The 14,269-nt window shown below is 31.6% G+C and overlaps 1 protein-coding gene across 1 annotated transcript in view; it reads right to left on the bottom strand.

Moving 5' to 3' along the window:
* The window catches only part of CDH13 (cadherin 13), a 3,439,935-nt gene that overhangs the window by 1,377,967 nt on the left and 2,047,699 nt on the right, over nucleotides 1-14,269 (bottom strand). Inside the window, exon 7 of the mRNA XM_044088622.1 lies at nucleotides 11,706-11,884. Coding sequence (XP_043944557.1) covers nucleotides 11,706-11,884 — 179 coding nt within the window. The remainder of the gene's footprint in view (nucleotides 1-11,705; nucleotides 11,885-14,269) is intronic.

Here is a 14,269-nt window from a genome sequence, read left to right as displayed (position 1 = left end):
TATATATATATATATATATATATATATATATATATATATACACATGTATATATATATATATATATATATATATATATATATATATATATATATAAAATAAAAGGGTTATTTTAAACCATATGTATACATATTGATGGTCTCCCATTTACCTCATTAATTTGATTCTCGATAAAAATAAATGTTGTATTTAAAATGTATTTTGTCCAAACACATTAAGGACTTACATAAGAGTGGAAGCCTGAGTTATCGTGAAAGACTAAAAGCACTTGGTCTTGTGCAGTACCCTTTGCAGTGGTCTGGGAGGTGAGCTTGTTCAGACGTGTTGGCCATATGGGGTTAGCTGATTCTAGAGATGTCTGGGGTTGCCGGGAAGTGCTAGAGAGTCATCAGATTTCTTTCATGGAAATATCTGTGGGAATGGAAGAAGTGTTGAGTAGTTCACAGGCAGAGAGGCTGCTGCATGGAACAGTCTGGTAAAATGAAGCAGGACAAATATTGGTTTGGATATACTTATAACAAATAAGAAACTAGAAGGGTTTCATAATTTAAAGTCTATGGACCATATAAACATGCTTGGAAGGAGCTAATAATAATAAGCATTACAGCTTATGGTCTCTTAAATATCTAAACAAAAAAAACCCACACACAATAGTTATGTAATGTATGACTTAAGTAAATCTAGACATAAAATATATAGTTGTCATATAAGATGAAGCAGTCTGATGAATTTAAATATTAAAGACAGGATTTAATAACATGGGCTTGTATATAATAACACTACTGTCTTAACTTGTCATAAATGACATACACTACACTGAACTTCAAGGGGAAGCATGATGATTTTTTTATATAAGTAAATAAGCATAACAAGTCATGTAATTCCTTTAACTTGAATTGTAGTTTTTGTAACCCATCTTGACCATATATAATACTTAAGCAGTTACCAAGGTAACTAATGTTTATACATGACATCAAACTGACAAAGTTGTTCAAGAGAAACAATAGAAGCCTGGACGTAAAATGTGACAGAATGTAGCAATCATATTCTGAACAAATAGTATTAAATTGACAATAGACACTCAGTTTAATAACATGGGCTTGTGTATAATAACACTACTGTTTTAACTTGTCATAAATGACATACACTATATTGAACATCAAGGGGAAGCATGATGATTTTCTTATATAAGTAAATGTGCATAACAAGTCATACAGTTGCTTTTAACTTGGATTGTGGTTTTGTAACCCATCTTGACCATGCATAATACTTAAGCTGTTACCAAGGTAACTAATGTTGTATACATGACATCAAACTGACAAAGTTGTTCAAGGGAAACAACAGAAGCCTGAACTAGTAATGTCACAGAATGTAACAATCACATTCTGAACAAATACAAATAGTATTAAATTGACAATAATCACTCAGTTTAACCTTTGCTGATTACACAAAACAGAATGTTGCCATTTAAACCTAAAAACTTTCAGTATATGCCATAAAATGGCAATTTATGAATATGAAAAGGGAACTTGTAATCATTAATCACAATAAGTGAATTTGTTGTTTTTAACTATAATTTCACTCATTTTATAATAATAAATCACAGATACGAAAGTCCTTATGTGTAGGAAATGGAGGGAAGAGGGATGCACTGATAATTAAAATGCACTCATTTTCATCAATGTTCACATAAAACAAACGTGATGCTTTAAGTAAGTTAGCAACAAACAAAGTGATTACTTAAATGCTGGCAAACAATGAAATATAACTTCTGATATATCCAGTAAAAATACATTGTATTATTAACATTAGGTATAAATATTATTACCATCTATTTATATTAAGTAATACATTTTGAAAGACTTCATCAGTAAGGGTGCATTTGTTATATAACTGTGTGCTAAAATCTTTTTCTGAGGTTTTATATATGATACATCCTACTTTATTATGATCAAATTGCTTGCCATCTACCTTTAATGCAAATATTAATTGCTTATACAATAAGTAGACATGTATATTGTATTATAATTCTGTCTAATCTACAATAGCGCTATCTTCCCTGTAACAACGTTAAACACATAGGGAACGCAGTGCAGTCTCTGAATAACAAGCTTTTATTATAAATTTGATAAATGTCCAGACAGAAAAAACGCTATATCAACAATGAGTTAAGTGCTTTCACCTACTGAATGCAGGCTTCCTCAGAACTATGCTCTTACATTTCTATTGTGCTTAAATAACTTATTTGGCGCCATTTTCTTCAAGCAGCCTTTAAAGTTGTATTACTCATTTGTGAAATTAAAAAACAGAATTAAAAAACTGTAAATATCACAATCTTCATTATAAAATACATTAGACTAAATAAATATAAACTATGTAAAATAAATTGTGTTTAAAAATACAAATACAGAATCAAAAACTTTATATACTACATTAAAAAATAATTTATGTATAATCACATATTATTGCATCAGTATTAGCCCATCATTTAATTCGTGCATCTAATATCACTAATTGTACTACAAGTTGTCACATTTTTATATGTATATAAAATTGTTACATTTTCCTAACTGATAACTATTGCCGTAATTTTATCTTCTGGATGCTCTTTGGACTAATATGGGTTTTAAAAATATATTGTCATTCAACCCCGGTGCGGTTGATGCATCCGTATACAATTGCCACCACACCTCCCTATAACTTAACATTTCCTTCATACTGCCTCCCCTTGGATTATATCTGATTTGTTCCAATATTGCAAATTTAAATTTTATCTACAATAGTACTATATATGTTCAAAATAATATTAATATTGCTTATTCCTATTACAAATATTTCCATATGATAATTCAATTTATGGAGCTCAGATGTTTTGGATTCTCAAGGTATGAGTGATAATCTGATGGATTTAGGTTTATCCATCAGATTAGGAATGATTTTCATTCCATGGCTACTGCAGATTTTAGTTTTGTTAACATTTATTAATTTAAATTTGTTATTTCACAAAAAAATGTTGTATGCCTGACCGAAGCATTACTTTATTGATAAACACTCAAAGTATACAACTGATAATTTCCTTTAAAAGCTCAAATATATACTTTATATTTATCAGAGGAAAATGTTTAATAGTCACAATAAAACAAAAAAATACATGGTCTAAATAACCTAAGATGGATTTACCTTCATTATCTTTAAATACCAATGGCTTAAACAATCCTAGCAAGACATCCAATCTATGGAAATATTTAAAATTGAACAAAGCACAAATTGTCTTCCTTCAAGAAACTAATTTCAAAACAAATGACAATTACAAATGGAATCCTAAGGAAGATATGATATTGGTGCAATCCACTTATAAGACAAAGACAAAAGGGGTAACAATTTTAAGGCAAACAAACGTGATTAACCCAGAAATCATTTATAAGCAAGAAGATAAAGAAGGCCTTATGGTATTAGTAATAGTTAAATATAATAACAGAATATGGACCCTAGGCAATCTATACTGCTTCCCAGGCACTGGAACAGGAACGGTTAAAATACACTTGGATTTCATTTCCAATAATTATAAAGGCAACTTAATATTAGGAGGAAACTTTAACTGTATATTTGATATTTTTGAAACTACAAATAAAAGACCACTGCTCTGCTATATCAAAAGCTTTAAACAAGTGTGTAGAATCATTTCATCTTGTAGATACTTTCAAATTTAAAAAAGATAAATCTTGGTTGTTTTCCCATCAAGATCACAGATTTGGTACCCAAACTACAATAGATAAAATATTTCCTGCCCATGACTTACACTCTAAAATCATTAATTTCTCAATCACTCCCTGCCCCTTTTCAGACCACAATTCATTGATACTAAAACTTCAAAATGGCTACAAACCATTAATTTTCAACTCCAGAATTCCAGCACATATAACTAAAATTAAAGAATTCAAACCCTTGTTATTATCTGAATTACAGTTCTTCTTAGATATTAATTACACCACAGAAATAAATACAATACTGATATGGGACTCATTAAAAGCTTACATATATGGTAAAACCCTAACTTGGTATAAAAAAAAAATCAGAGAATGGGATTCTGAATTATTACATATGCAATCCAAACTTTTGTCAGTAAAAGCTGAAAAAAAAATCAAAATCATATGGAGATGAAAAAGAAAGCAGAAGTATTAAACAATAAATGCAATGAAAGTCTAACACATAAAACTAGTTTAGCTTTAGAAAAGCTAAAAATTAATACATTGGCCACTTCTCCCAAATATCTACTTAATTTATCCACAAGAATCTAAATACAATCAAAAACTAATTACATTAAAAGTATCTTCCATAAAAAGAAAGGGAAAATGTCTCGGATATAGGTGACATTCTTGATGCCTATAGAAATCATTATATGGAACATTTCCAAAAAGAAAATATACATATTGATCAATTACATCGAGATGAAAAATGTTTAATAAAAAAAAAAATACAAGAAAATTAAAACTGGATCTGCAAGCACCCATATCATACAAAGAAATTACAGATACAATAAAAGAGGGTAAAAATAATAAAGCTCCAGGTATAGATGGCATAATTATGGAAATATATAAACTTTTTCCTTCAAAGATACTAGCCCTTTTCCATAAAACTCTATTAGAAATACAGTCAGAAACTTTAATACCATCCTCTTGGAGTTCATAGGTTCATAGGTTGGTACTACGCTATCGGCCCTAGGGCTTATATAAGCCTAGCCAACCCAATTCCCTGGCTATTTCTTCCCACACTATTTAATTCCCTGGACCCCTGCCTAGCAGGGCGACTGATATGATTCCCAGGGTGAATTTCTTTTCTCTCATCCAATCGTCAAGGTTCCTTTTGAAGAGGGCCAAAGAGGCACTCTGTTTGACATGTATGGGTAGTCTATTCCAAAGTTTGGGGTGTCTCTGGGTCAGGAACCTATCTCTCCAGCATGTTATGTTTATTGTGATGACATGGTTTAGATCCCTGCAGCGTGTGGCTCTGAGGGATTGGGATTTCTTTAAGTGTAGCATGTCCAACAGCTCTGGGTTTGAAATGGCTTTGTATGTTAAGCAGAGATTGCCTCTGAGTAGACGATATGCAACAGAGTATAGTTGGAGTTTTTTAATGTGGTCAGCATAGGGCATCCGCTTTAGACCTGGGATTCTTTTAGTGAGTTATTTCTGTGGCCTTTCCAGTTATTCCTGAGTTATTCCTTAATCACACCAATCCTAAGAGGAAACAAATCCCCAAACCTCTGTACCTCATATAGACCTATATCATTATTAAATAATGACTATAAGATATTTATGACAATATTAACTAACAGAATGAAAATACCACTATCCAAAACAATAAATAATGATCAAACTGGATTTATATATCATAGACACACACATGACAATATTAAAATGATAATTTCTCTAATAGATTATGTTAATAAAGAAAATAAAGAAACAATCTTAACTGGCTTAGATATAGTGAAAGCCTTTGATTCCCTAAATTGGGACTATTTATTCAAAATCATAACACTATCTGAATTTCTTGCATTCTTTGTTCATCTCCTAAATAATATATATACAAATAATTCAGTATATGTCAAGTTAGGTCCTTTTACCTCTGAATCTATACATATAACAAAAGGCAATAAACAAGGATGTCCCATGTCACCAACTCTATTTGCTCTGACTATTGAAATATTGACATATTCAATTTGTAACAATATAAAAATCAAAGGAATAGATGTTTATGAACAATACAATTCTAAAGTAATGCTATTTGCTGATGACATTACTAACAGTATCTAATACAAGAGAGACATCAGAAGAATTAGATATATTAATTGAAAAAATTCACATGACTTCAGGACTCCATTTCAATAAATCAAAATCAAAATTTTCATTTTTAAATAAAAAAAAAAAAAAGAACTGCAGACTAAGGGGGATCGCATCATAGAGAAACAAGCATCTACCTTAAAATATCCAGGAATTGAGTTATGCAAGGATAATAATGAATTAGTCTAAAAAACCCACAATAATATCAATACAATTAAAATCTCTGTGGAAAAATGGAACAAAATAATATTTACATTTGAAAATAGACTACAATTAATAAAAATGGTTTTACTGCCCAAGATCCTATATATAGCCTTGGCAATACAGCTATTATCAGAAGGGAATATTCTTAAAGAAATGAATTCATGCCTAATAAATTTTTTATGATTTCGCAAAAGAAACAGAATAGCTGTAATACATCATATCAGACCACGGAAACAGGGCGGATTAAACTTTCATGATATAGAAACATATATACAAGCATCAATATCTAAAACAATCTCAGATTGGATAAGTCCAAACTATTCTGCAAACTGGAAAGAATTGCTAACTGTAATATCAATAAATGAATTTGATTTACAAAAAAAAAAAAAAAATTCAAATAACAGATAAAAACAATTTGCCATGGCACATATTATGTATTATTATGCAATATAACATAACTAAACCCAATAAAACTCATATGATTAATTATTACATTGACTCATTTAGGAAAATTAATGCAAATACAGATTTAAAAATCTGGTTTGATCTCTTAACTCCATTTATAGTCACAAATAACTTTCCACATGAAATATATAGAGAAATTATTAATTCTTGGGAACAGAAATTATTTGTTTGTTGGCTCCAATGTATCAAAGAACTAAACGTTTTTGATATGCAAGTAATAAAAACAACATACAAAATTCCACAACAGGACTGGCTAACTTTACAGAGTATTCTGTCATATTTGTAAGATTTAAGTAGGATAATTAACAATTCTTCATTTAAAAAAATACCTAAATTTACAAAATACATATATGACATCATATGTAATGACTTTGGCATGGGAAACAGTATTTCAAAATTTTACAAAATACTGATAAACTATAAAACAACACCCAAAACCTCATATTTGAAATATATAACAAAAGGACACTCAATACAGTTAACTGAAGATATTAAAACAAAAATCTTATTATCTATAAAATATACATCCTTTACACAATACTGGAAAGTTTTTAATGGAAAATGCTTGCACAGAGCATGCTTAACCCCAGAGAGAATCAGTAAAATTAGTTCTTCCATAAAAGGAATATGTTGGAGATGTGAGTAAGTACACAATGCAGACTGGAACCACATTTTCTTTGATTGTGTTAAAATTAATCCATTTTGGAATGGTATTGATAACTTTCTACAAGCTTTATTTAATGAATCATTTTATTTAACTAAAGCTCTTGTGTTATTAAATGTGAATGAAGGTCCACATTTGAATAGGTCAAACGTATCTAGTATGGACAATACTTGCAATTTCAAGAAAGTGTATAACAAGAAGATGGAATACAAACACAATATCAACTTTGGAAGACTTCTACAGCTTACTGAAGACCACAGCCTTATTGGAAATTAAATTAAAGAACTAAGAATTTACCCAAAGCCATTTATCAACAACCCTTGGGGAAAAGTCTTATAGCTGATTGACACTATACAATAATTGATCAGACACCCTCATAATGGAGTGGACATACTTATAAAGTAACTATATACATTAAGATCTGTTACAGTGTCAGACTAATGTAAATAGTGTACATAGTTAAGATGTTATGAATAAATACTATGGGATTCATTCAAATGTATTTGAAAAATAAAAAAAAAATTTGAGGAAAAAAAAAGAAATAAAAGTAAGAGTGAAAAAAGCATCCTTTCCATCAAACACCAAGATGATGTAAAAACTGTGGCCATGCAAATCTTCTCGTATCTGAATCAGTGTCAGCTATTCTTGATTCAGCATCAGCAGAATCATAAAATAACAATAAAGAGTATTTGATTACTCAAAAGTCAGAGCCTTGAAACTGTAAGCTGTTAATAAACTACTTTATGTAGTTCAGGGCTTGATACCCTCAGTTTCCATTTCTTTACTGTGGGACTCTGAGCAAGTCACTTAATTCTCTGCTGGAGTTTGAAAAAAAATACATGGATCAGTGTTCTATCCCAGTTAAAAAAATACAAAGTAAATTATTTGGATCAATTCACAGCTGTTGTGATTTCTAGGCTGAGTCTGTTTGTTTTCTGAGTACATCGTAGTTTTCACGTTTAGATGTCGATTTCCTTCCACATCCTAAAAATCGACTAAAAGATGAACTTATGGTACATAACAGTGGCCATATTTATGGGTGATTGTTCTTACACATCCTGTGATGAACTGTTGTCCCTTCCAGGAATGGCTCTAAATATTAGCCCAGTGGTTGACAGGATAAGGTAGAATCTGGATCCAGTGAGAGTATAAATAGAAAATAATAAAGCTGGTTCTAGAACAGTGAAATGAATGACTTACTTAATACATGAGTAAATGAATTGTCTTATACATTAACAGTGAAAACACTCATTCCCAGTTTGTGGTATTTACTGATTGTAGAAAGCCTGGAACATTACTTCAAGCAATTACCCTTAATGATTAAAAATTAACATTTTATGTTCGTATTTTCAATTTAACATTTATTGACCACAACTATTTCAACAATGACAATGAATTATTATAGCCCAGATCTGAAGTGGGAATTACCAAAATGGCATATACAATTGCACACAAGTATTCTGATTCCTAAAATAACTACCCTGAAAATTCATGCCAAAATTTATTGAAGTTCTTTTACAGAAGCGTTGGTTAAAAATTAATTTCAACAGATGTCTAACTGTGTAAAAACAAAACAAAACAAGCTTTTTGAGCATTTTCAGCATATCCTGTATGCAAAACTACATGCAACACAACTGCAACACTGAATTGTGAAGCCAAATGTGAAACATCATTTTAAAATGAAAATGCAGTGGTGTATAAGAGTTAGCCAGTGGGTACCGCCAAGCCATGAAGTGTTATTTTCTTGTTCCTTGGAAATCATTTCTTTTCTGAGTATTTATGGGGAATATTTAGAATTATGTTATAGGGGAATGGTTTGCCTACATCTACTGAGTATCATCCACAAGTATTTAAAAAGCTTGTGTAAACAAAGCTAATGACACAGATTGGTGCTGTGGTTGTTTTGGTAACTGCAACAGTTTACCATAACTGTATCACAAAAATTGCACGATTACTGGCTAGAATACATGGTAGGCAGCCTATCCCATTGTTATCATGATGCATTTTTAAAGGTAAAGTGAAGTGGCAAAGCTACCCACTCAGTAATACTTCCACCTTTTTTCTTAATTTGTCATGCTAATGCCAGACATTGTTTAATAAACAGAACATACTGCTGCTTTATAGTTAAATAAACAGATACAATTAAGTATCCAATTATTTGTATTAGTTAAAATCAATACTGAATGCATTCTTTAGAAATGAAACATACTTGGTATTTATCAACAGCATACTCTCTTTTGTTGCTAAATACATCTAGAAAAATGAGAACTCGTATCATTCTTTTCCAAAGGTCTGTTTACAGAAAAAAATGCACAGAACCATCAAGTTTATACTGTGAAGCCAGTCAAAATGTTTTCATTTGTTAATGCCACAAATATTGTCACTTAATGTATCCTTAATCATAATCAGAAAGTCATAGAGTCAGATTCTATGAATGTAGAGTGCAAGGGAGACAATATCTGCCATTTTACCTTTTCCAGTAAATGACTAATTATGTGTTATCAGCAGGCTGATGACAAAGCTTCACAGCATACTGTACACAGCAGACTCATTTATTGCAGGAAAATGCAACTACTTTGACAAAATAAAATTTCTTTGAAATGTGCATATGATATTATCACAGAACTGTGAATATGCTTTTGTAAATACTATTAAAGTAAATGCATTAGTAATTCAATAGTATTGCATTTATGCTGTTAAAATGTACTTGAAAATGTGTTGCCATATAACTGTAATACAACTAATACGCTAAATAAAATAAAATAATCTAATCTGATTAGTCAAACTGGAAAGAAAAACTTGTAAATGTTTCTCAAGTCAAAACATATTTTTTGGAATCCTACTCTGAAGTGATACACTGTGACTGTGCAGGGTATTGCTTATATTAAAGTAAAAATGTTGCACATAACAAGTTCATTCAAATTATTAAAATGATAGCACTTAATTAATGCTTTGCCGAATGTACAGATCAAAATGGGGATAAAGTAATTCTCCTTGAAAACCTATTCAGTCAATTAGCTCACTTAGTCATTCTGTTTGAGAAATTCTTGTGCAGTGTCTTGAATGTTGTTTTCTAATTTCTGTAAGTTGCATTTTTTATTTCAAATAAGACTAGCTTATTAAGTTAAGTAATTAGTGCAGAAGCTTTGACCATATAAATAGAAATATGTTATAAATATATATTCTGCACTTATTTATACTGTGCTAAGGCAATTCAAATTATAGTCGTTGACCTCAAACCATTAAACTATGTATATGTATAGTTTTGATTACATAACAGATGTCACATATTACAGTTAAAACAAGATGTCTGTCTATCAATCTAGCTAGCTAATTACCGACGTGTGTGTGTGTGTGTGTGTGTGTGTGTGTGTGTGTGTATGTGTGTGTGTGTGCCTGTGTATGTGTGTACACATATGTACATGCACACACACACACACACACACACACACACACACACACACACACATATATATATGGTTTCACTTGAAACCATCGAATTAACACTACGTCGAGTATCATGTCATCGAGACCAGAACATCGTAAACTGAAACCACCGAAAACTTAAACCATTGAGATGCACAGCATCGAAATATGAAACACGAACACGCACAACACCTTGTGATGGTCCCATGCAGTAAATAAACAATAATCAGCGGCACACATAAATATCCTGTGTGGCATCATGTTAGCATTGCCAACGAAACATGCCAATAGTGCAAATGTTTTGCAAAAGTAGAGTTATTCACTGGTATTCCAAATAATGCATAAGAACGCAATGCAAACATATTCATGAAGGGAACATTAGGACGTAAATCTTAACTGAAGAGTATCACAAGACGCCTATGTTTGCTATATACATATTTACAAGTTTAAAGTTACAAGAACACTTGAATAACTATCTGCACCAGATATGTAAAATGTTTAACATATATGAAATTTTAAACTATCTAGCACATACATATGACACTCCGACAGGATGGTTTACAGTTGATATTCCCTTCATGTATATGTTTGCATTGCGTTCCTATGCATTATTTGGAATACCAGTGAATAACTCTACTTTTGCAAAACATTTGCACTATTTGCATGTTTCGTTGGCAATGCTAACATGATGCCACACAGGATATTTACGTGTGCCGCCGATTATTGTTTATTTACTGCATGGGACCGTCACAGGGTGTTGTGCGTGTTCGTGTTTCATATTTCGATGTTGTGCATCTCGATGGTTTACGTTTTCGGTGGTTTCAGTTTACGATGTTATGGTCTCGATGATGTGAGACTTGACATAGTGTTAATTCGATGGTTTCAAGTGAAACCATATATATATATATATATATATATATATATATATATATATACATATATACACATAATACATACGTATATATATATGTGTATATACACACACACATATATATACATATACACACACACACACACACATATATACATATACACATACATATACATAATATATACATATACACACACATAGATAGATACATATACATATACATTTTCTGATACTTACTTCTCTATCCAGCAATGTGGGTGATACCACAGTAACAATATCACCCTTTTCTGGGTCGATGTAGAACAAATTTGGTGATGGTACGTCTGGAGTCTGCTGAATGATGCTGTAACGTAAAGCAGCATTTGCTGTTAAAGGATCATCTGCATCCTCTGCTCTCACGTGCATCACTGAAGTTCCTATGTGCAAAATATTTCAAAAGTAAATCTGATTTTGTTTTTAAAAGTAACATGCAACTCAAACACACCATTCTTTATCTTTATTTTTTATTGTTCTAGTAGTAAAATCCGGCAATAAAGCACATTTTGAGTATAACCTATTCATACAAATCAAACATTAATTGTCTAGTGCAAATGAAAAATAGCCATAGAGGGAACGAAAATGTCTTTGAATACTGTAGTTTATAACACATTTTTCACATTTCACAACTAGAAATAGAGACTAGAACAGAAACATCTCCTGAAATTACAGTATATATACACAAAATCTCAGAGAAAATACTTCAGGAAAATTCTACAATGTAATCAGAACTGGTTAGGCATTTCATAGCTAATATCTATGCAAATAGTCATCCAGTGACTCACAGTATGATAAGAGAACAATGGCACTTAGATCAGAAAGTAACTTCTTTTCACGTATCATTTGGAGATCTGGGAATCGAATAAAAGTACTAACTAATGTCCCTAAATGTCAAGAGATAATCCATCCACAAGTCCATCTAATCAGAGAAAATGCATTCTAGTGCGGTTAAGTGGATAATCGTATCTTTCTGCTGCTTTTGATAATGATACAAACCACAATGACTAAATCAATGTAATAAAAGCAATTGGTCAGGTCTTAACTTACTGGCTTATACTTAAATTCTATTTAATGGACTAAAAATAATTTATTGTAAGGTTTGATTCCCACAGCCTTCACTGCCAAACTGTATGATTCTGCAGAAGTAACTTAGCCAGACACTAGTCCTGGGTGGAGTCTGCAAAAGGCCCATGGAGATTATTGCTCTACCCGGGAAAACAAATACAAACACAAATATATATATATATATATATATATATATATATATATATATATATATATATATATATATGGGTCTACTTTAAAACACCGAAACGCAAAACACCGACAATGAGAACACCGAGACCGGAAGATCGACAACTGAGATGACTGACAGTTTAAAAGCACGAAACTTCACATGCCTGACAAACCACAATCCCAACAATCAACAAAACAAAACAAATACCTTTTCCGAAAAACACATACACAACACAAGCACAACAAAATCCTTAGAAACCTACACTAAACCTTACATACACAACTGTCTATGCACTAACATTAACCCAAACCCTAACTCTAAGGTCCGTCACTATCGCACACTCACCTAACCCGCACCCTAACCCTAACTCACTTAACTCGCCCCTAACCCTAAAGTCTATCACTATCGCACACTTACCTTAACATGTCAGTGTTCTCAGCGTCGGGCTTTCAAACTGTCGGTCATCTCAGTTGTCGATCTTCCGGTCTCAGTGTTCTCGTCATCGGTGTTTTGCATGTCGGTGTTTTAAAGTAGACCCATATATACTCATGCATACATACATACATAAATGCATACATACATACATAAATAAATAATGCAAGATTGCAATAGAAAACTGCAAATGCATATATGTAGCTAACATCATGAAACTTATATCAAAGAACAGTACATGAACTTCATAATTTGCAACCTTATAGTCTTGCAAAACAAAAGTCTAAAAAAGCATTTGTCAGTTATTCCATGCAAAAGTTTTGTGTGTGTGTGTGTGTGTGTGTGTGTGTGTGTGTGTGTGTGTGTAAACTGACATATTGCACAGAGTTTTCACTTAAAAGACTTCCAGGTAAATACACATTTAGAATCTAATCAGTTAGACCAAGTATACTTATTAACCTCCTTGAAAAAAAACACGACATTGAAGCCATGTGTTCTAATAATCACTGGAACTAATCTCCATTTTTAGGTACATTATGAGGAGGTAAAGAGAGGGTTATGTTCAATAAATAATATATACATATTAATACATCATGAATATGATAATCTGTCAAGCCAAATTGTAAGGTTATTAATTTGAAAGATTAGTTATCAAATGTTAAAAGAAGAGCAAATAATTGATTCTACTACTATGCTGACTAGAAGGGTATATGGTTTTGTGTGTGTGTGTGTGTGTGTGTGTGTGTGTGTGTGTGTGTGTGTGTGTGTGTGTGTGTGTGTATATATATATATATATATATATATATATATATATATATATATAAATTCAATGTGTTCTCAATTTATTCATCTTCTAACAACACAAAGTTGGAGTTTTGCTGCCTTTAACTGTCTGTTGGGCTTTGATGTCTCTCAGTGTAAGGTGACCCCTATCCAAAATTGCACCCAGAGCAAAATTAAAGTCACTACCCATTGAATACTTGGAGTTTGCATCCTCTGCCAGTGTTGCAACACCTCTAGAAAAAATGTAGGAGAGTCAGATTTAGGGCCATATACATTGCACATAAGATTGACATGTGATTGTACAATGATGCTG

The sequence above is a fragment of the Protopterus annectens genome, chromosome 11.part0 (assembly GCF_019279795.1).
Source record: "Protopterus annectens isolate FY-2018-M chromosome 11.part0, PAN1.0, whole genome shotgun sequence".
Classification (NCBI taxonomy): Eukaryota; Metazoa; Chordata; order Ceratodontiformes; family Protopteridae; genus Protopterus; species Protopterus annectens.
The sequence above is the reverse complement of the archived record's forward strand: the minus strand, read 5'-3'. Positions and strand labels throughout refer to the sequence as shown.